At 37.5% G+C, this 25,068-nt stretch overlaps 1 protein-coding gene across 1 annotated transcript in view; it reads right to left on the bottom strand.

The window, feature by feature from the left end:
- Positions 1-25,068, bottom strand: part of ift80 (intraflagellar transport 80 homolog (Chlamydomonas)) — a 51,277-nt gene that overhangs the window by 16,060 nt on the left and 10,149 nt on the right. Inside the window, exons 6-8 of the mRNA XM_073817982.1 lie at positions 22,513-22,622; positions 17,683-17,772; positions 16,293-16,430 (exon numbers count right to left, since the gene is read on the bottom strand). Of these exons, the coding sequence (XP_073674083.1) occupies positions 16,293-16,430; positions 17,683-17,772; positions 22,513-22,622 (338 nt within the window). The remainder of the gene's footprint in view (positions 1-16,292; positions 16,431-17,682; positions 17,773-22,512; positions 22,623-25,068) is intronic.

Raw genomic sequence — 25,068 nt, 5'->3', positions numbered from 1 at the left:
CATTGACTCTCTGGTCAACATGGTGTTAGCTTTCATTGTTACGCTGATGATACGCAGCTCTATATTTCTTCGCGGCCCGGTGAAACATACCAATTTGGAAAACTAACAGAATGCATAGTTGAAATAAAAAATTGGATGGCGAGAAATTTCTTACTGCTAAATTCTGAAAAAACAGAGGTGTTAATTATTGGACCTAAAACCTCTACAAGTAATAACCTAAAACACAGTCTAATACTAGATGGCTGCTCTGTAAATTCGTCGTCATCAGTTAGGAACCTAGGTGTCCTATTCGATAGCAATCTCTCCTTTGAAAGCCACATTTCTAGCATTTGCAAAACCGCATTTTTCCATCTTAAAAATATATCGAAATTACGACCTATGCTGTCAATGTCAAATGCTGAAACATTAATTCATGCGTTCATGACCTCAAGGGTAGATTATTGTAATGCTTTATTGGGTGGTTGTTCTGCACGCTTAATAAATAAACTCCAGCTGGTCCAAAATGCAGCAGCTAGAGTTCTTACTAGAACTAGAAAGTATGACCATAATAGACCTTTCTCACAACTTCCGTATTTTGCGCCGGAAATACGTAATTGCTGTGTAAACCCATTTCCGCCCCGGTATGCCGGTAACCAGTTAAACAACGTGAAAAACGCTTAACGTGGCTTAATGTATGTAAAAAACGACCAGGAAACCGCAAGTTTCTGTCAGACCTTACGTGGAACAAACATTAACTACTATCAAAAGAACGAGCCCTTATTCCACATATAAAGTGAATAATATCACGTTAAGCGTTTTCTCCCCCATAGAAGCCCATTATAAGGAAACAGCTTAACGTGGTTTACGTACCTCAACAGCGACCAGGGAAAACCAAACGTATGATAATTTGACTTATAATAAATACTTGCTGCTGTCAAAAGAACGAGCTCTTATTCAGCATATAAAGTGCGCGCCCCATAGAAGTCCATTATAACAAACAATGTTAAGCTTTTTCCTTAATGGAGTTCTATAGGGGGAAAAGCGTGATATTCACTTTATATTATTCACTTTATATGCTCAATAAGAGCTAATTATTTTGACAGCAGAAAGTGTTTATTATAAGTAAAATTTTAAGCCACGTTAAGCTTTTTTTTTTTTTTTTTTTGTATAATAGACTTCTATGGGGCGCGATCACTTTATATGCTGAATGAGAGCTCGTTCTTTTGAGAGCAGCAAGTGTTTATTTTAAGTGAAATTTAACAGAAGTTTGGTCTTCCCTGGTCGCTGTTAAGGTAAGTTAATAAACCAAGCTGTTTCCTTATAATGGGCTTCTATGGGGAGAAAACGCTTAACGTGATATTATGCACTTTATCTGTGGAATAAGGGCTCGTTCTTTTGATAGTAGTTAGTGTTTGTTCCAAGTAAGGTATGACAGAAATTTGGGTTTTTCTGGTCATTTTTTACGTACGTTAAGCGTGTATAAATGCGGATAAACTCTTAGTGGAAAAACGTATATCCTTTATCCTATTTGTTCCTCTTTGTGACGGAGTTTTCCTACACGACTCTTATGGGGTCTGCAAAAGTTATCTTTGACAAACCAGCGAGGGAAGTTGTGTAGACTCTCTCCATTTTAATTTTAAATTACCCGGCTTTCTGCTGTGTTGACATTACACAGGAAGTCTGCATACCCTGCGATTGCGTATTTCCGGTTTCTGTGAAAAAGGTCTATAGCCCGGTTCTGTCAGCACTGCAATGGCTCCCTATAAAACATCGTATAGATTTTAAAATCTTGCTAATTACTTATAAAGCCCTCAATGGTTTAGCTCCTCAGTATTTGAGCGAGCTCCTATCGTATTATAGTCCTTCACGTCCACTGCGTTCTCAAAATTCTGGCAATTTGATAATACCTAGAATATCAAAATCAACTGCCGGCGGCAGATCATTTTCTTATCTAGCGCCTAAACTCTGGAACAATCTACCTATCACTGTTCGGGAGGCAGACACACTCTTTCAGTTTAAATCTAGATTAAAGACACATCTCTTTAACCTGGCTTACACATAAAACATTAACACATTCCTATAATTCAAATCCGTTAAAGGATTGTTAGGCTGCATTAATTAGGTCAACCGGAACCGAAAACACCTCCCATAACACCTGATGGCATCTACGCTAATATTAGTCTGTTTCATTCTTATTCCGAGGTCACTGTAGCCACCAGACCCAGCCTGTATCCAGATCAGATGGTCACTGCAGTCCCCCGGATCCAGTCCGTACCCAGCTTAGATCATGGATCACCACTTGGAGATGACTTCAATAGCCGTGGATGTCAACCAGATGAGCTCCAGAGACGGATCATCAATGAAGACCTCTTCAACCTAGACCGCCATCGGTACTACACCACAGGATCCTGATGAGTTCTCTACAATGTGACATTGGTACAAACTGGTTTGGTCTGGCCAGAGGAGAACTGGTCCCCCGACTGAGCGTGGTTTCTCCCAAGGTTTTTTCTCCATTTCTGTCACCTGTGGAGTTTTGGTTCCTTGCCGCTGTCGCCTCTGGCTTGCTTAGTTGGGGACACTTTCCAGCGATATCGTATACTATTTGAACTGAACTGGATGATGATATCACTGAATTCATTGATGAACTGCCTTTAACTGAAAATTGATTATTTACAATAATGCGTTACTTACACACTATTGTCCTGTTTAAATACTGTGCAGTTGCTTTGACACAATCTGGATTGTTAAAAGCGCTATATAAATAAAGGTGACTTGACTTGACTCAAAAACATTGCAAGAATTAGATGTTTTGTTTCCCATCAAGACTTGGAGAAACTCGTTCATGCCTTTATCACCAGCAGGGTGGACTATTGAAATGGTCTCCTTCCCAAGAAGACCATTAGACAGCTGCAGCTCATACAGAACGCTGCTGCCAGGATTCTGACTAGAACCAGAAAATCAGAGCATATCACACCAGTCCTCAGGTCCTTACACTGGCTTACAGTTATGCTTAGGATTGATTTTAAAGTACCTTTACTCATTTATAAATCACTCAATGGCCTAGGACCTGAATATAAACCTAACAGACCACCCAGATCAAGATTAAGTCAGTTAGAAATATCAAGGGTTCACACAAAACAAGAGGAATCCACTTTTAGCTATTATGCTGCTTGTGGTTGGAATCAGCTTCCAGAAGCAATCAGATGTGCTAAAACATTAAATCCAGACTCAAAACTCATCTGTTCAGTTTTGCATTTCCTGAATGAGCACTGTGCCACGTCTGAACTTATTGCACTGCATTTTATGTATAATCATTTTTATCATTTGAAATGTTCTTAAATTATTTGTTTTTATTGTAGTGATTATTTTTATGATTATTTTAACTCCTCTTATGTACTTTGAATTACCACTGTGTATGAAATGTACTACATAAACTTGCCTCGCCTTGCTGTTAAATTAAGGTATGAGGAAGAGAAATAATATTAATATCTGGGTGAGGAGGAAGAGGCTGTGTCAAAAAAAAAAACCTGTAAATGCTGCTATTGTCTTGTCTGTCCGTTTCATTGTTTAATTTCACCTGTTGCTCAACACCTCACAGTTTTAGGAGTATATAAGTCACCATCAGACACTAATCATTCAGAAGCGAAGCACTCGAGCAGAAGAAGAAACTCACAATATGGGGATTCAACGCCAGCTGTGTTTTCTAGCAAGCTTGCTGCTTGTTATTCATGCTAGACGGCCTTTAAAGCCATTTGATGCAGACGAACCCATTGAAGTGGTATGTTTTTTTTCTCTATATAATACTTGTATTTGCCTGTTTTGCTATTGCCCATAATTCCTCCAAATTCCTTGTTTATTTGCCTTTTAGGATTTCCCGAGAGACATCGACAATCTGGAAGACCTAAACGACCCGAAAGACATTAAAGACCTAAACGACCTGAAAGATGTGAAAGACATAAAAGACCTGAAAGGCCTAAAAGGCCTAAAAGACCAGAAAGACCTGAAAGAGCTGGAAGACCTGATAGAGCGTGCCGGTTTTCCAGCAGATGTAAAGATCGAAGAGAAGTTTCCTGAGCGTAATGCCACTGGAATGCTTGGTGAAAAAAGAATGATGGCGGAGAGGCGTTTCCACATCTCAATTTGTGTACATATTGACTTTTAAACTAATGGAAATATAGATTGAAACTGAATAAAATGTCTTTCAAACTGAAAAAATACATAAATAAATGATTGAATGTATTACAGGCAAAATATTTGACTTCATTTTTACAATTGTTGTTTTTTTCACAATGCTTCCACACTGTTTTTGAAACTATGGCTCCATTTCTCAAAACTCTACACACCTTGCAAAAGCAAACACAAAAACATAAAATAATTAGCGGCATACATGCCAAACTACACAGATGTCAAAAATGAAAAAACACAACTTGTGTGTGTCTTATGCTTGTTCAGGTTGCAGTGGAGCACAAAGGATTTTGTCATATCACTCACACATACAGTTGTGCTCAAAATCATTCATACCCTTGGTAAATATGACCAAACAATGCTGATAAATAAGTCTGCATTGTCTATCCATTTGATCTTTCATTTAAAAATTTCATATTTTTTTGGTAGACACTACTGGAACAGGACTGGGTTCTAAGGTCAGATAAAACTAAAAAATAGCTTTTTAGCAGCACACAGTACAATTTTGATTTATCTGTTTTTCAAAGAAACATTTAAAAGATTATAGCCTATAATAATAAAATGACATTAATACTAATATTAATCATAAAATCAAACCGTTGGTCAATTTTTCTACATTTCCTGTTCGCATTTCGATTTGTTGTTAAACAAATAGTCATTTAAATAAAGACATATTCCAAGCCCAGAGACGATTCAATCATCTTAAACGAGTCACACCCTCTGGGTCTGAATGCAGACTTGTGTTCTTGGGGTTGATGTCTTGCTGCATGACCCACGTTCTCTCTCGAGAGCTTAAACAGATGTCCTGACGTTTTTCTTTAGAGTTTGCTGGTATAATTCAGAATTCATTGTTCCATCAATGATGGCAGGCTGTCCTGGCCAAGATGCAGCAAAACAGGCCCAACCCACGATTCTACCATCACCATGTTTCACAGACGGGATAGGATTCTTCAGATGGAATGCAGTGTGTTCTTTTCTCCAAACATAATAGCTTCTCATTTAAACCAATAAGTTCTATTTTTTGGTTTCATCCATCCATTAAACCTTTTCACCAGTAGTTCTTTGGCTTGTCCACATGATCTTTAGCAAGGACTTTTCTTTTTGGAGAACAGTGGCTTTCTTCTTGCAACTCTGCCATGTACACCGTGGTTGCTCAGTGTTTTTCTGATGGTGGATCATGAACATAACATGTTCCAATGTGAGAAAGGCCTTTAGTTGCTTAGAAGTTACCCTGGGAACTGCAACCTCACAGACTATCACACGTTCTGCTTTGGAGTGATCTTTGGTAACAGTGGTCTTGAATTTCCTCCATTTGTACACAATCTGTTTGACTGTGGATTTGTGAAGTCCAAACACTTTAGAGATGGTTTTGTAATATTTTCTAGCCCGATGAGCAGCATCAACTCTTTTTCTGAGGTCTTCTTCAGTAATCTCCTTTGTTCCTGACATGATTCACTTCCACAAACACTTTGATAGATCCCTGTTCTTTGAATAAAACAGGTCACATACTTTTTTATGACATTTGATAGTCATTGCACTGACTGAAAACATATCTGCACAGCTAGACAATAATTTCACCTTTAAATGAACTACTAATCCAAGAGATTCACATTCTTTTGCAACGAAAGTCACAAGTCATCAAATTTGGAACGTGAGTCCACAACTCTGCTTTAATCTAGCTTGCGCAGTCGTAAACGGCTTTGCTGCTCTGCGTGGCAGGACTGAAAGGCTGTCTGAGCTGTTGGCCAATCGCATCGCAGTGGGACTGCTAACCAATCACAACACATTTAGTTTTTCAGAAGGCGGACCTTCATCGAACCTGGAACTAATTGAGCCATTTGTGCCAGCCTGGGGAGAAAGCTATTGTAATAATGTCAATTATGTGAAAAATAATGTTTTTCGAAGCACCAAACATGAGAGCATGTTCTAGTGCACCCCCAAAAATAAATAAAGACTTTGTAAAAGAGTATGATAGGACCCCTTTAATGCTGCTGCCTCTCCAAAGTCCCACAAGAACGAGTCTGAGACTGTAGATGAGCAGAAAGTCTCCTGCCGTCTCTACTGTACTGTAAAACAGCTTCATGTGAATTCTTCTTCATCTGACACACACACACACACACATGTTGTGTTTACATGTTTTATGGGGACATTCATAGGCGTAATGGTTTTCATACTGTACAAACCGTATTTTCTATCACCCTACACCTACCCTACACCTAAACCTAGCCCTCACAGGAGATTGTGCACACTTTTACTTCATCAAAAAAACTCATTGTGCATGATTTATAAGCCTGTTTCCTCATGGGGACCTAAGAAATGTCCACACAAGGTCAAAATCTACTGGTATTACTATCCTTGTGGGGACATTTGGTCCCCATAAAGTGATGAATACCAGGTACACACACACACACACACACACACACACACACACACACACACACACACACACACACACACACATATACATATACTGTATACACACAGAGTGCTTAAATCAGCACAACAAAGAAACAGACACCACAGGACCAAACAGACAAGCACTGAAAACTGCTTTATAACTCCAGAATGAAAAATAGTGCTAAGAAAATAGCCTACCATCCCTCTGCCCTCCCATCTGTGAGTGTGTGTTTTGGGGGAGGGTCAGTGACATGTGCTGTGCTGTAATGACTCCCTGTGGATGTGTGTGCTGAATCAGCCCCATTACATCAGACACGTTAAATACGTCTGTCCTGACCCACACACACACACACACACACACACACACACACTGGTTTACATGTTTTATGGGGACATTCCATAGGCTTAATGGTTTTTATACTGTACAAACCGTATTTTCTATCGCCCTAACCCTACCCTACACCTAAACCTAGCCCTCACAGGAGATTGTGCAAACTTTTACTTCCTCAAAAAAACTCATTGTGCATGATTTATAAGCCTGTTTCCTCATGGGGACCTGAGAAATGTCCCCACAAGGTCAAAATTTACTGGTATTCCTATCCTTGTGGGGACATTTGGTCCCCACAACGTGATGAATACCAGGTACACACACACACACACACACACACACACACACACACACACACACACACACACACACACACACACTCACACACACACACTCACACTCACACTCACACACACACACACACACACACACACACACACACACACACACACACACACACACACACACACACACACACTCACACACACTCACACACACACACACACACACTCACACACACACACACACACACACACACTCACACACACTCACACTCACACTCACACTCACACACACACACACACACACACACACACACACACACACTCACACACACACACACACACACACACACACACACACACTCACACACACACACACACACTCACACACACACACACACACACACACACTCACACACACTCACACTCACACTCACACTCACACACACACACACACACACACACACACACACACACACACTCACACACACACACACACACACACACACACACACACACACACACACACACACACACACACACACACACACTCACACTCACACTCACACACACACACACACACACACACACTCACACACACACACACACACACACACACACACACACACACACACACACACACACACACACACACACACACACACTCACACACACTCACACACACACACACACACACTCACACACACACACACACACACACACACTCACACACACTCACACTCACACACACACACACACACACACACACACACACACACACACTCACACACACACACACACACACACACACACACACACACACACACACACACACACACACACACACACACACACTCACACACACTCACACACACACACACACACACACACACTCACACACACACACACACACACACACACACACACACACACACACACACACACACACACACACACACACTCACACACACACACACACACACACACACACACACACACACACACACACACACACACACACACACACACACACACACACACACACACACACACACACACACACACACTCACACACAGAGTGTTTACACATGCTGTCAGGCTGTAGGGAGGAGAGCGGTGTAAATCTGGCACAGCTGGCTTCACTTACATCTGCTGTTATTCAGTTACACACACGACAGATATGGTGTGCAAATTAACACATGCACCTTCTGACACACATAGTTTGTGCACATAGTGTGTGAATCTACATTAGGGTTGTGCAATATTGACAAAAATGATTCCTCGAAATTTCTGAGGATTTTGTCAATAACAGTAATTGACAGCAGTCTAAAATAAATACATTTAATCAGTTAGAATGACGAGCCACTATTGGGCTGTTAATCAAATTAAATCAGAATCAACTAAATCCATCTTTGCACAGTAGACACAGAAGCTGCATCTGAAGTGGCTTTTAGACATGTTTACACTGACTGTTTAATGCAGCTCAGACATGACATGAATGCATTTACACTGCAATTGGACAAATAATGCTGACATTAATGCAGGGCTCGACAGTGCGACTATTTTCAGTGGCATTTGCGACTATGACAAATATATTTAGGAGCACAATGTGCATATTTGTGTTTGCGCTGAGGGAAGCTTCAAAGGTTTCTATGTTTTTGCAACATTGAGTAATGTATCACAGACATATATCTGACCAATCCTTTGATAAACAAAGTGTAGAGAGAGTGTATATAAGAGATTGATTCTGCAGTGGAGAGAGCTCTGTTGATTATAATGGAGCTTTGTGAGATCGTGATGAACTAAGATGAGTGACAGCTTTAATGATTTGTAAGGGAGTTTGTAAATAAGACATTGATTTAATACAACAGTACAATAAACAAGAAGTTAATATTAAGTGACTTACATTGTCTGACTACAACACTATTGCCTGATTTTGCTCTGTTTCGTCGTCAAAAGTAGTCTGAAACAAGTCAAGCTGCGCATCTCCATTCAAACACAGCGGTGTTTTGTTAATGAATGAACGTGCGTTTTTGAACAAATCTAGTGAAATGATTCAATTTCCCATTCATAAAGACAACACTTGCTTTATTCCTGAATGAATCAGCCGTTGGAACAAATCAAATGAATGAATGATTCAGTATTAAATCAGTGACTTGTCGCCACCTGCTGGCAGATTTTGTTTCATTTTTAAAGTATCTTTTCAGTTTAAAATCATTTAATTTTTCTGTATTATATTTAAAACATTAATCTCAACATGAATGTATGAATTTGATTGCACGCATGCCACCTCTGAACCGCATTAAACAAATGAAAATACACCTACAAGACACTGTTCTTCTATCCCACCTCTGTAGTACAAATTAATTTAGTTAATACTGATTTCATTTAATTGGTGTCTTATTCTTATTCAACTTGCTCTTATTCTATTGTTTTAATTAGAAATTTTAAAAAGCTTAAAAAGCTTCTTCAGTCGTAAAGAAACAGTGTTTTTGAGGAAAACATTTCAGGATTGTTCTCCATATAGTCGACTTCTATGGTGCCCTGAGTTTGAACTTCCAAAATGCAGTTTAAATGCAGCTTCGAAGGACTCTAAACGATCCCAGCCAAAGAAGAATATTATATATTTGTTAGTTAAAAAAAAAATGACATAAAAGATGACACTTTTAATAAAGTTGCAAAAAATGCCATTACAAAGGTAAAAACAAAATCCCCCTGCAAATCACTTTAAAGAGTCAAATATCACCTCGTAATGGGAATGCTAATCAAATTTTATCAGTTTTTTTGATTACTGATTAGAAGGTGCTCCTGAAATTTTGACTGTGCTCCTAATTTTTTAAGTGCTCTTAAAAAGAGAAGCATAGAGCCCTGTAATGTATTAAAATTACATTTTGAATATTTAAAATCTGTCATTTTAATCATCGAATACTTTAAATAAGTCGCTGTCTTTATAAATAAGTCTCTGAATAATGCAGTTAAATGATTCTTTCAAATTTACAGACACATAATGAGAAGATTGTAACTGAACAGGCAGTTTTAGCATTTATTAAAAGATACTTTGGATTTCATCTGTCTGTTTCTAAAGCTGTTTCTCTACTCTTTCTCAGGCAGGATTAAATGTGAAATCTGTCTTGTATATGTGCTGTGGGAGTGTGCGTGTGTTGTGGGTCAGGAGTTTCTCTATCAATCTCTCAGTATAACAGCAGGTTGTGACAGGCGTATATATATTCTCCCACCTGCAACTAGACTGTTTCTGGTCATAATGATGAGAAGAGCCAGCTGATCTTGTTCACTTGTAAGTACTGTGAGATTAGACTTGTTTTACAGACACAGTTCAACACGTCCTAATTGACCCTTCGCTGAGATTTTGACTGATCATCATAACACTGAATCTCCCATTTTATCTGACAAACAAATCGGACAGGAGAGTAGATCTACATCACCGGACTTGAACTTGAAAAATAGTGTGTATTTCTACGGTTCAAACAAGATACCTTCTGATGTTTATTCATGTTTATTTTGTGCTATAACTCGTAAAAAAGAACAGATGATCAGTTCACATGCAGCTTGAACTGAGGCGGTCCCACGTTAATTTATAAATGAGTTTTTCTTTGTAAATATGCGCTTGATGGATATTTTTGACCATTGCGCCTCACAGCCTCACAGCTGTTTCAAGTGTTGCACTCAAGACCCAGCCTTCTTTCAATTCAACAGCGCTGCGGCTCTGCAGTTGGATACTATTATGCGCGCCTCGGGTTTATAGGATCATTCCTTTATGCTGGTCATTATACGTTGCTGTCAAATTGCACAGATAGTGAAACTAAAGCTTTTCTGCTAATATGTATTTACCAGCATTTTGGTGCTGTTGTGTGAATGATCTCTTGCTGTTAAAAAGCCAGAATGCCGTTGCCTGTGTGAACAGCATATTTTAGTATTTACCAGTAAAGTTGTACTGGTAATTTTCTGGCGATTTACCAGGATTGCTGTGTGAAAGGGGCTATTGTCCGTCATTCTGATGGACAGGGTCATAAAAGTTCGGACAAAACCTATTATTACCCGTAATTTTAATTTTCATATTTTAATCATAATAAAACGTTTAATTGCTTTTATTTTTGTTCACATTTTCATTTTTAATCATGAACCTTATATAGGCTTATGCATTTTTTTTTTGAAGAGAACAGATTGACACTTTTCATGTTCAAGACCACACCCTGCAGCAGAGAAAAAAAAAATATTTTGATATGAAACAAAGTCTCAGATTTCAAATTCTGTCCATTTCATTAAGAAATTCAAGCAGAATATACCGTTTTGGCGCTCTCTAATGTGGCATGATAGATCGCTGTAGCTTAAACTGGGCATTCGCCTGTGCTTAATGATCAAACAATAGATTCGTGACAGTTTCATTTTTGTTCTGGATCCTGTGATCCGCTGTGCACTCGCCACCAGAATCAACAAAATCCATCTTTGCACAGAAGCTGCATCTGAAGTGGCTTTTTAGACGTGATTACACCGAATGTTTAATGCAGCTCAGACATGACATGAATGCATTTACACTGCAACTGGACAAATAATGCAGGGCTCTACAGTGCCACCAGTTTACAATAGATCACCCTCAGTGTAATCTGTCAAAATGACAAACAGCCTTCAGATTTTTGGTCATTGACAAAAAAAAGTTGGCAAATGACGGACAATTATTGGTTAACGTGACCTCTGATACTACGTTTTGTGTACCAAAGGGGAAAACATCCCATCGGATCAATTTTCTAGATTTTTTTTTTTTTTAAGTGCAAAAAACACACATGAGCACTATCAGGCATGCATTTCTGTCTAAAAACAGTCAAAACTATTAGAAGTTTAAATGTTACAGAACAGTAAGTTCAGAGCAGACATTACAGATGAAGTACGTTTAAAGGAGTAGTTCACTTTCAGAACAAACATTTACAGATAATGTATTCACCCTTTTCATCCAAGATGTTCATGTCTTTCTTCAGTCGTAAAGAAACAGTGTTTTTTGAGGAAAACATTTTAGGATTTTTTTTTCCATATAATGGACTTCTATGGTGCCCTGAGTTTGAACTTCCAAAATGCAGCTTCAAAGGACTCTAAATGATCCCAGTCGAGGAGGAAGAGTCTTATCTAGCAAAGCGATCGGTTATTTTCTAAAAACATTTACATATTATTTATTTTTAATCTCAAATGCTCGTTTTGCCGAGCTAGACAAGATGAGCATTTGAGGTTAAAAAGTATATAAACTGTAATTTTTTTTAGAAAATAACAGATTGTTTTGCTAGATAAGACCCTTCTTCCTCGGCTGGGATCGTTTAGAGTCCTTTGAAGCTGCATTTAAACTGCATTTGGGAAGTTCAAACTTCGGGGCTCCATAGAAGTCCATTATATGGAGAGAAATCCTGAAATGTTTTACTCAAAAAACATAATTTCCTTACGACTGAAGAAAGAAAGACATGAACATCTTGGATGACAAGGGAGTGAATACATTATCATTAAATGTTTGTTCTGAAAGTAAACTACTCCTTTAAAGGGAGCCTGCTGAACCTGATCCAAGTTGGACTGGATTTGGTTGGTTTGTCAAGTCTAAACCTAATGTGAAACCCAGAGTTTGTTCCACTAGCCTCATGCTACAAATGAAAAATGTCCAAGCTCACACATTTTAAAGATCAACACAAAGCATGGCAATCAAAGTCAAATGAACGGAGGGGTTAATTCTGTCTTCATCATGCGTGTAGGGAACGAGTCACGCTGGTTAGTGTGAGTGACGGAGTCCAGACGCAGGACAGCAGCTGCACACACTCATAAATACACAATTCTCTTGTTGGCTCTGTAGTTCCTGGTTCATTCAGTGAGTTAATCAGACTTCACTTGGCCTTGCTCTGACAGACGGTGAAGATGTGACACACAAAGTGTGTTTAATCCTTTAAATGATTAATTTGTCAGGAATACTTGCGATACTGCAGACTACAGATTAAGAAACGATAACAACTTCTTGTTGATTGGTTATATATAATTGTCTACCGTTTTAGGACAGATGCAGTGAGTTGCTGGTGCATCATTTTGATAATCTGCCTAATGCATGAAAGTTAAACTGCTCATCTCAGTCCATCTGACAATCTAACAATTCCACTAACCTGAAAATCCCACAACACTGAAGACAGGTGTGTTTATCTAGTGCATGTGACACACTGTGCTTATTCAAGAAGAGTTAAGACACTGTATGTGCAAACACATCTGCACTGCATCTGTGACCATGTGTATCTGAAATGGGCTGAGAAACGGCAAGCCTGTATTTGTTTAAGTGCTCTGGTGCTGGTGTGTTTTCACTGAGGGGGTTAATGCAGTGAACTGCTGACACAGCTTTAACCCTTCACCAGTCGGCTCACTCACTCACACACACACAAGACGTCTGGACAAAAGGACAGAGCTAAAATAGTCCAGCCATGGATTATAGCACTTACCATCAAAAAGCTACAATTACTTTTAATTTCATAAAACATTACAGGCACAAATCCCTATAAATATTACACGATGAGGTTTGAAATGACTATAACACTTAAAGTAATAACAGTTTTTAGACTTTTTGTATGTTTTGTGGAAAGTGGAAAGTGCCACTGAGCTTATGATCCTCAGTTAAGTAGCAGAGTAAGAGAGGTAGCAACAGATGTTTTCTTATGTATCGGAGTGAAACAAATAATTTAAAAAAAAGGAAAATACTTTAAAAATGTAGAATGGACACTTGATTCAATTCAAAACAACCGACTGGATGGAGGCCAATCTGAATATGAGCATGCACTCAACTGTAAGAATGAGTTGAGAAACTAAATGACTAAATATGTCTGATATACCAGAGAAAAGTCTGTCATATTTATAGACAGAAAGATTTAAAGAGGCCATTGGATGCCTATTTTCCAAGCTGATATGATTCTTTAGGGTCTTAATGAGAAGTCTATAACATACTTTGGTTAAAATTTGGTAGTGTGAAAACCTTGTCAAAATCAGCCTTTTTTAGAGCGAGTTTTTATGTTGCATGTTCCTTTAAATGCTAATGAGCTCTGCTAGCCCCGCCCCTTTCTGTTGTGGGATGATGAGCCGTAATGTTTACTTTAGCCGCGTTTAGCTGCGAAACTGGCTAACTAGCACAATATTAACGCCATTTGAAAATATGCATAAAAACCCTTATACCTCACTTCAGCGTTTCTGCTGAACATTGACACAGATGTAGATCGGGATCGGAACCTTCCTTTCAAAAACCAAAGTAACGTTAATCCTCTGCATCTTCAGCGGCTCAGATGTCGGGAGTAAATGACGACTGCTGTGTTCATTATTACATCCAACAACAGAACACCTCAATCGCTCAATCTGAGACATTCTTGTCTGCTTCTGCACCTGAGTCACACAATGGCGATCAGAGTCGGACTGTTTCAGCTCGGTGAGGGCGGGGCTAATGTAAGGCGCTCATGTCAATCAACTATCGTGGGAGGGGCCTCTGTCTGTGTGATGTCACACCCACAAGAAGCTGAGAATGACCTGATTTTAAAAAAGGGATATTACTTTTGAAGATTAAAAAAATAGCACTGGGTGTATGTTTATCATTGTAGGGTGGTTGTGTTCACAAACTGACAACACACATTAATGTTCAAACAACATGGAAAAGTTAGTTTTGCATCCGATGACCCCCTTAATTCAACAAAGTGTAATATTCCACTACTTATTATATCCTCCATAATATCCTCCTTGGCTCGGAGTAAACAAGTTCATGACAAATTGTCGCATCTGTCCTGTTTAACTCCTGGAGGACGACCTCCTTAAATGCCCTTGTCTCTAATGGTGAGTGTTGCTCATTTGTCTCTACAGAATCCCCCACAGCTGCTCAAGAGTGTTTGATTGAGTGAAATACATGTCCACTGAAGGATTTTCACCTTAGGAGAATGCATTTCATCACTGCCATGTTAAAAAATGCCCAACGATGCAGGGAATGATGAGAGGCAGCATCTGTTTCAGGTTTTTGTATTATATCACACAGTGGTGTGTGAATCGATGACAGCGCTGATAAAGCACAACACCCCCACACCATCAGCACTCATGCATCCCTATATAAGAGCTTTACTAGCACTGAATGTCACTGTGGGAACCAGACACTTCTCACTGTACTCCTCCTCTAGCAACAACAATAACATTTTGGATGCTTTTGGATCCGAAATGATTGACTTGGTCTCATGAGACCAGAGTATGGATTACCAGAAGTATATATCTTGGCCTTGAAATTTAGCATGTCCATCAAGTGTGTGTTTACTTAGAAAAACAATGGAAAAGTAGTCCATTATACTGTATGAATAGCCCCTTACTCTGTCAGATAAAGCGTCACTCTTTTCATATCTTTTGCCGGCTCTGAGACACTTTCTTGGTATTTCTCCTGCTCTTTTCTAACAAAAACTCATCACTAAATGAAAGCTTAAAGTGAAGGCCTGATTATTTCATGGGCCTTTTCACAAGTCTTTTGTTTTTGAATTTCTGTGTTACTTTTGCTATATTTTCACACTTAAATAATAATAATTTGGTATTCCCCTTATAGCATTGTTGTCCTGTTTTATGCTAAGAAATCAATCTCAAGTGGTTTCATTGTTGTCAGCATTAAGTCTGAGTATGATTTAGTGGGTTATATAACACTTTTAACTGTCAAGAAAATACTTATCTTTAACAGTTTTGGTTCAACATACATACACCAGAAATGTTTATTTAGTTTTATTTAGTAACTTCCAGGAGGGTGTACTCCTGAAATTTATCACTTTGATAAGAAAATTGTATTTTCCTGAATAACTGATCAAGCAGACTTGCTAGAATATTATATTGCTAAAAAAGCCAAACATGACTTCTAAGTAAAGAGCCATTGAATTTCAGAGGGGGTGTACTTATTTATGCTATGCACTGTATATAATACAATTTTGCATGAATTTACAATGAATTTCCATTTAATTCTTATATTAATAAACTCTTATTCAAAGCGTGGAGAAGGTTTGAGGTCAAATGAAACAGTTTAGTTAGTGTGCCATATGTTAAGTGTATCACTACAGCTGAAGTCCTGCAGGTGTGAGAGGAGTGTGTGGTCTTACCCCGGTCTTATCACACAGTCTGAGCGTGTGGAAGGAGCCCATGGCGAAGAGCTCTCCGTCCGGAGCCCAGGCCACTGCGGTGATGGGGTAATCATGAGCAGAGCTGGAGAAGAGCAGCCGCCCGTAGCTGTCCCACACCTGCAGCACGCACACACACACACACACACACACACACACACACACACACACACACACACACACACACACACACACACACACACACACACACACACACACACACACACACACACACACACACACACACCAGCTTACTCAACTAGATCTGGTCAAGTTAATCATAATGTCATGTTAAAGCAGCAGTAGACAACTGTTCAGATGAATATGATGGTTTGAGGTTTGATTACCCATGACTACAGGTGAATATCACTAATAATGACAAAATTCTGCCCTCAAGAAGGAAAAGACATCATGTAAAAAATACAAAGATCATAATGTTTTTGAGCAGGTAACTCATGGTCTTCCTCATGTCTGCTTTGGTTTTAAGTTCTCTGAAATCTCACATCGCCATCTCTGAAAACCTGGTCCAATATTGATACGAACTGAATTACAGGCTGTCGATTTCTCAGAAAACAAGACTTCATATCTTCACTTTGCATCTCAAGTAAATGTATCTTGATTTAAGGGGAGACACTGCAGGCAAAAATGCTTTTTTCTCATGCACCTGACAAGTCTGAGATTTTGGGCTTTTTGGTTTTTCATAGTGTTTTTTTCAGTCTAGTGGAAAGAAAACATCAAAAAGACACTAAGTATCTCTTTTATAGCATTTTTTCTATTTGTGTCAATAGAATGTTTTCCCAAAATTAGTTTTTTTTTTTCTCCTACACTGAGCCATAAATCTCCTCTTCAGTAGCACTTACACACACCACACTTTACATTTTTAGTCTACATCCTGTAGGTTTTTGCAGTAGGATTTGTTCATATATGATTTGTTTGATTTTATACAACATTTTATTCCCCCCAAAATTCTGCAAAATACATAGTTTTCTGTCTGTTCTAAGTATTTTCTGAATGATGGAGTGACAAAATGAGATACTCTAAATTCCCTCTGTAAAAACATTTGACTCTAATAAGTCAAAAAAAAAATAAGAGTTTTGAAACTCACTTCATCCAATGTTTAGATTTTTGTGCTGGAAATCTAAGCAAATTATCACATATTGCACTAAATAATGGATCATTTCATTTGCATATTAAAACCTAACATTTTAGAAAAGTTGTAATACAAAAAATGTTTGCAATTATCAATGTAATCAATCAACTGAGTAAGTAAGGTGATAACTATTAGTTAATTTTTTTTACCCTGTTCACCTGCAGTGTCTCGCCTTTAAGGATGTTTAGATATTAGAAACCCTGTGTTAACATTTCTCTTTACCTTATATTTGCAGTCTTCTCCTCCAGACAGTATGAGATCATTGACAGCACTCCAGTCCACCTTCAGAATGACTCCGTCATGAGCTTTCCACTGCAGACACAGAGAGACGTCCGGTCAAACACAGGCCTCACTGTCACTGATTGGCATGATCAGATTCAGTTTGAGGATTTCATCAGATTGCATTAGGAATGATCCATGAGTCTGGTGTTTCTGGATTGCATGTTGCTCTACTGTTTGAGCTTCAGAACACCTGCTGTCACGCTTCTGATGGGAATGATTCCTCACATCATGCTGTTACTCAGGTCATGCACAGCAGCAGCTTATAACAGGGTTCCTACCACTGATCTATAATGGAGAACTGGATAGCTCTTGATGTCATAAAAGTGAAGCCACCACGCCGCCATATTAGTATTCACTAGTATTCGCATACATTCTATAGAATGAATTGGAAATTATACAATTTTATTGAGAAAATATTACATAACAAGTCAACGTTTTTATATCTGAAGTCTCACTGTACATTTTCACAATGCAAACGTCCTAAGAATAAACGGTTATTTGTTAAATGTCAGAATTCCCTCTGCTTATTAAAAATGTACATTCATAGCCTACATTAGAGTCACATACATCGGATAAACATAAACACTGTACGATCTTAGTACAGTTATTCACTGTTAATGTCATTTTGTTGTTTTTATTCGTACAGTAGGCTAACTGCATGTTTCAACAATATTTTCGTTAACAGTATTCATTTTGAAGCAGGTTGTTCGTTAAATTAATAATTAATTCACCATATATACATAGAATTTTACTCACATGGAAATGGTAATGTTAGTAAATCATTACAGAATTTGCTGATCTGAAGAGTCTGAAATAGATGTTGCTCAATCAGGTACATTAAAAATATACACACCATAACCTGCAGAATATACCGCTGACTATAATGATGAAATGGTACGGACATGAAGACATGAAGCTTTATTTCAAGGATTTGCAGTTGCCTTAAAAAATTTAAGTTAAATCAACTTAAAACTACAATTCATTTCAACTCACGACAACAAAATTAGTTAAAATGACTTGTAATTTTAAGTTGAACAAATGGATGAGTTAAATTACTCATACTTTAAAGTTGATTTAACTTAAAATTTTAATGCAGTTGCTAAACGTAACTTTTTCCAGTGTACAGAAACCATGACACAAAATGAGCTGATGATAAAATTTGCCAAGTTCAAAAGACTTGTACAGTAAAAAGTGTTTAAAATTTGGCTTTCATTAGGGCAATATGCAGTATTTTAAGGTCTTGTAAAATGGGTTGATGTCACAATAGGTGACTCAGTGTGCATTGTCCTATATGCTAAGCTTATTGGTTTCTTGTGCACACACATTTCTGCTCTCTCTTTCTCAAACACACACACACACACACACTGCTCTGCTTCCAGTGATATAATGCATGTTGCTGTGTGTTTCTACTGAGTCCATGTGACCCGGCTGTGACATTGCCCTCGGGTCTGACCTCATCTTCAGCTCAGGAGGTCAAAGGTCATGTGGGGGAGGGGTCTTTGTGATATAACAACCATAACAAAGAAACAGTGGCTCATTTCTGGCCATCCCATCAAACTCATCAGTATTAAAAGAAACCAGCGTTAATTTCATTGATGAAGACGATCGTAAAAAATATTTGTTAATGAACATTTTTCTGTGACTAAGACGAAATCTAAAACTAATATCTGATGATAAAAAGCATGACGAGATTTATGCCGCGTCTTCATAGAAGGGACTAGAGGACATTCAAAATGCATATCTAGTCTCAATATGACAGCGATCTGAAACAATGGCCTCAGCACCTGAAGGGTTAGGGATATGGTCACCAGATGTCCCTTTTTTCCCGAGAGTCACAATTCGTTGTTGATTAACTTAAAGTTAGTGAAGGCTATATAGGCAGAATCACACGATGGACAAAAGGGCCAAAAACACATGAATTTTAACATGTCAACAATGAGTTAAATATGCTTATTTCATGCGTAAACAACATTTAACATGTGAATATGTGTAGTTTAAGCTTGAAATACGTGTATTTAAGACATTAAAATTTGCATGTGTTTTTGGCCCTTTTAGCCTTCCATACACCAGAAGCCTTCTCTCTCGCACACGCTCCACTTCTTCAGTTCTCAGACAGCGGGCGATCGGTTCTCAGTGCTCAAATACACACACAGTAGTCCAAATGTCTATTGTGTTGAGTATCTCATGTAAATACAGTCAGTTATGGCTTAAGTGAATGTAAACAGGTGGGTGAAAACATGAAAAAATGCCTTCTATCTTAAAGGGACAGCATTCCTAATTAAATACCTATCTGTGTTATTATTGTTAACCAACAAAAGATGTTAAATAAGCATATCCATGTTAACTAAACCTACTGTATCTGAAAAAAAAGAGTTACATTTGTATCTCTCTCTCTCTCTATATATATATATATGTATGTGACCCTGGACCACAAAAACAGTCATAAGGTAAAATTTTACAAAACTGAGATGTATATATCATATGGAAGCTCAATAAATAAGCTTTCTATTGATGTATGGTTTGTTAGGATAGGACAATATTTGGCTGAGATACATCTATTTGAAATCATAAATCTGAGGATGCAAAAAAAATCTAAATACTGAGAAAAGCACCTTTAAAGTTCTCCAAATTAAGCTCTTAACAATGCATATAACTAATCAAAAATTACATTTTGAAATACTTACAGTAGGAATTTTACAAAAAATCTTCATTGAACATGATCTTTACTTAATTTTCTAATGATTTTTGGCATAAAAGAAAAATCAGTCATTTTGACCCATGCAATGTATTTTTGGCTATTGCTACAAACATACCCCAGCAACTTAAGACTGGTTTTGTGGTCCAGGGTCACACACACACACACACACACACACACACACACACACACACACACATATATGGACAGCTGTAATTTTAATAAGTTGCTTCTTTTTCACTTCTGTTAAAGGGATAGTTCACCCAAAAATGAAATTTTCATCATTTATTCAAGTTTTCCCAAATTCAATCCTTGATTCAAATTGATCATAAACTTAATTGATTTGGTCTAAAAAGAGAAGAATTAATGAATATTTTAGTTTGAAGATTACATAAAAAACAGCTACCAAAATAAATGTTGGTAACTTGCAGTTTGCCTAAAAGTAATGACTAAAATGTGATGACCTTTTGTCGACTAAAACTATGAAAGACTCAAATGACTAAAGACTATCAAGCATTTCCATCTCAAGATAAAGACTAAGACTAAATCAAAAATGCCTGTTAAAATGAACACTGCGACTTCTGTTTATGGTTTGGTCTGGCCAGAGGGGAACTGAGTCTGGTTTCTCCAAAGTTTTTTATCTCCATTTCTGTCACCTGTAGAGGCTTGCTTAGTTGGGGACACTTAACTTTCCAGCAATATCGTATACTATTTGAACTGAACTGAGGAGGATGATGACATCTCTGGATTCATTGATGAACTGCCTTTAACTGATTGTTTACAATACTGCATTATTGACACACTCTTGTCCTGTTTAAATATTGTCAAGTTGCTTTGACACAACCTGTATTGTTAAAAATGCTATATAAATAAAGATGACTTGACTTGACTTGAGTTAGACCTCACAGGAGTCATATGACATGACTACATGACCAGCAAGCCCACTAACGCTATCATTCAGTTCCCATTTGGTTATTTCTGGGACCAAAATAATAACATTCAAGGTTTTATTATTTAAAACTATAAAATGATGTTCTCAGAATGTTGCAGGGAGTTGTTTTTAAGCACACGTTTAAAAAAAGCATCATGTTTACCACAATGTTTGTGTTTACTAACCAAATAGAGAGAAGCACGTCCACAATAAACTCCGCCAGCTATTCAATGGCAAAAAAATGTTGTCCTACAGTTAACAAAAAAATTGACAAAAATGTTTATTCACTTAAAGTCTAAGAATAAATGTCATCATTTAAAACCCCTCAATGTGCTTAGATCACTGAGTCTGGGTTGGTGTGGTCCACTGATGTACTACAGAAGAAGACTCTTATGCTCATGAAGGCTGTGTTTATTTGATCAAAAATACAGAAAACAAATGTAATCTTGTGAAATATTACTACAATGGAAAATAGTGTTCTATGTTAATAAACTTTAAAGATGTAATATATTTCTGTGATCAAAGCTGAATTTTTCAGCATCATTACTGCAGTCTTCAGTGTCACATGATCCCGCAGAAATCATTCTGATATACTGATTTATTATCAATGTTGGCAACAGTTGTGCTGCTTATTATTTTTTTGTAACCTGTGATACCTTTTTCAGGATTCTCTGATGAATAAACAGTTAAAAAGAACAGCATTTATTTGAAATCGAAATCTTTTCTAACAATATACACTACTGTTCATAAATCTGGGGTCAGTACATTTGTATTCTTTCTTTTTTTTGGAAGAAATTAATGCTTCTATTTAACAAGGATGTGTAAAATAGATAAAAAGTGATAGCGATAGACCTACATTGTTAGCAAAGATTTATATTTTGAATAAATGCTGTTCTTTTAACTTTTCACTCATCAAAGAATCCTGAAAAAAGTATCACAGGTTCCAAAAAATACTGTTTCCAACACTGATCATTCTAATAATAAATCAGCATATTAAAACTTTTGCAGTTTTATTGTTTTTGGGATTGAATAAATGTAGTCTTAAAGAGACTTGTTTATAAAACATTACAAGTCTTACTGATCCCAAACGCTTGAGCGGCAGTGTGTGTGTCCGTATGATCATGTGTGTGAATGCTGTGAGTACCTGCAGGACTTTGGCACTGGGCTGTAGTGGTTTGACCACGAGCTGTCGACCCGATGTGTACAGAACCCGTCCGGAGTCTGGAGCCCACGCCACCGAGTACACCGGAGTCCCTGAACATGCCACATCCAACACACAACCACAGAGACACCATGAGCAAACACACATCACCAGTGTACAAGACACTGATGCAAAACCAGACTTCATTTATCCCAATGGAAGCATGTTTAACTGGTCTGAATCCTCTATATAGTGCACTGTGCCATTCACCATATATCCTAGTAAATGTGTGAATAAAGCTGGGGACACACTACACAACTAGCAGAAACATTCGAAGACTGACCTGAACACACTTAACGACTAGAACCGATTTTAGTCTTTGAAAGGAGCAATAAAAGGAACAAGGAACAAAAAATAAATAAAAATGCAGCCGCACCAAAATACAACACTGCGGTCAACACCAGTGCTTTTATCTGAAACCTGTTTTACCCGTTGAAACATTAAGGTTTGTTTTCTTAATTTGTGCTTAATATAACCTGTCCTGCTATGTTGGTGTTCCTAATAAATGTCTCGGATATTTTGATTATGTCCAATGCTTCTCTTTCTTTTTGGAATTATTAGAGACATTTCATTATGTCTTTTCAAACACCTAGGTCTGTTTAATTTCCTTAATTATAACATTTCTAGCACTGTTTTGAAATGTTTATTCAAGCAATTATGTATGTTTGCCTAAAATCAGGGATTCAAAACTAATTGGTGCCGAGTAAAAACGTATTTTTTTTCCTTTACATTTCCAGAGAATGAAACAAACTAAATTAAACATCACTTAAAAAATTAAAGGCACTATAATTTCCTTATCCATTTAATACAACTATAGCAATATATATAGTTTTTAATATATAATTTTATTTCGTCATATTCGTAATTTATGAATTTATATATGAAAAGCTATTCGTTGTTTGTTTATTTATTATGAAGAAAATCTGTTAACCTAGCTTATAAAGTTGATTTAATATTCTTGATCATGTATTTTTAGAAGAAGTTAAAAGTTAAAAAAGGAATAAGCCTGCAGTTTATATACATTTAGGGCTACAGGCTAATCTTTTTCTTAACTTTTATTACACTGCAGATCGAAATAAAAAAATTCTTGATCATCTTTAAAATAGGAGAATCACTGACATAATTTAGAGTACTTGAAAACAAAACTATTTAAATCTGTATAAAAGAAAGACGAAATAAATCACAACAAGAACAATCTGTATTTATCTTGTAATCAAGAACATTTCTTTTGACAAAATTACTTAATTAATGACGAATGATGTTTGACAGTGAATGCATCTCCTCCGCAGCCGCATATAATCGCTGGTGTCAGTCGCAAATATTAAACATGTTTAAAAAAATCTTAGTGAAAACGACTGGCAACGACTGGTTCTTGAATTCTAATATTATAATCTTTAGACACCACACACTATGCGATTTTTTGTGACGACCGCAAACAGCGACTGAGCCCGACTGGAACAGACTGTCCGACTCTAGACACGATCCGTGATCAAGACCAAATTCCATTTATATAACAATCATGTGTGTTCTCAGCTTAAGTGACCATTTCAGCCGCAATTTTAGTGGCTAGGTATTTTAAGGGGCGGAGCTTTAGATTCTAGCCAGCATTCTAGACTGTAGAAGCTGAAGTGAAGAACAATGTCAAAAATCATTGATCTGTTCTGGTGGAAGTGTGAGACTCTACACTTCGATGCTTAAATCTTCTGTTTTAGTCAATGTTTTGGAGCACACTAGCTTAGAGATTTTCTTACTCTAACTCCACTAACATGATGCACTTTCAGATTGTACACAATGTGTTTTCCTGGTGTGCATGTCCACAAAGAGTCGAGGGGTGTGTGTGGTGCTGACATGTGAGCCGCTGTAGGTGTGTGTGCTTCATCTCAGGCTGTAATGACTTTCCTATGCTGTCTCTTGTGTTTATGTGATTCTCCAGCACACAGTAGTAGTAACAGAGCAAGATTCTTTCTTCTTTCTCTTGTGTTCCGCAGAAGACAGAAAGGCATAGTCGCTTTGTTGTGTCCCCTACACTACATTAAAGGAGAAGTTCACTTTCAGAACAAAAATGTACAGATAATGTACTCACCCCCTTGTCATCTGAGATGTTCATGTCTTTCTTTCTTAAGTCGTAAAGAAATTTTTAGAGAAAAAAAGTTTCTGAGGAACTTCTAAATGCTTCTAAATTTGGACTTCTATGGTGCTTCCAAAATGCAGTTTAAATGCAGCTTCTAAGGACTCTAAACGATCCCAACCAAGGAAGAAGGGTCTTATCTAGCAAACCGATCAGTTATTTTATTTTAAAATATTACAATTTATATACTTTTTAACATTAAATGCTTGTTTTGTCTAGCTCTGCGTGAACTCCCATCTCATTTTCTCTTCCAACTTCAAAATCGTCCTACATCTCTGTTTTATTTAATTTTTTTCAAAAGGGCGTTTGATCTTCCTTGCATGTTCACTTTGCAAACACTGGGTTGGTACTTCTGCAGATGATTTTAAAGT

This window comes from Garra rufa, chromosome 14 (assembly GCF_049309525.1).
Source record: "Garra rufa chromosome 14, GarRuf1.0, whole genome shotgun sequence".
Taxonomy (NCBI): domain Eukaryota; kingdom Metazoa; phylum Chordata; class Actinopteri; order Cypriniformes; family Cyprinidae; genus Garra; species Garra rufa.
Note: the sequence above shows the minus strand (reverse complement) of the source record. Positions and strands in the feature narration are given on the sequence as shown.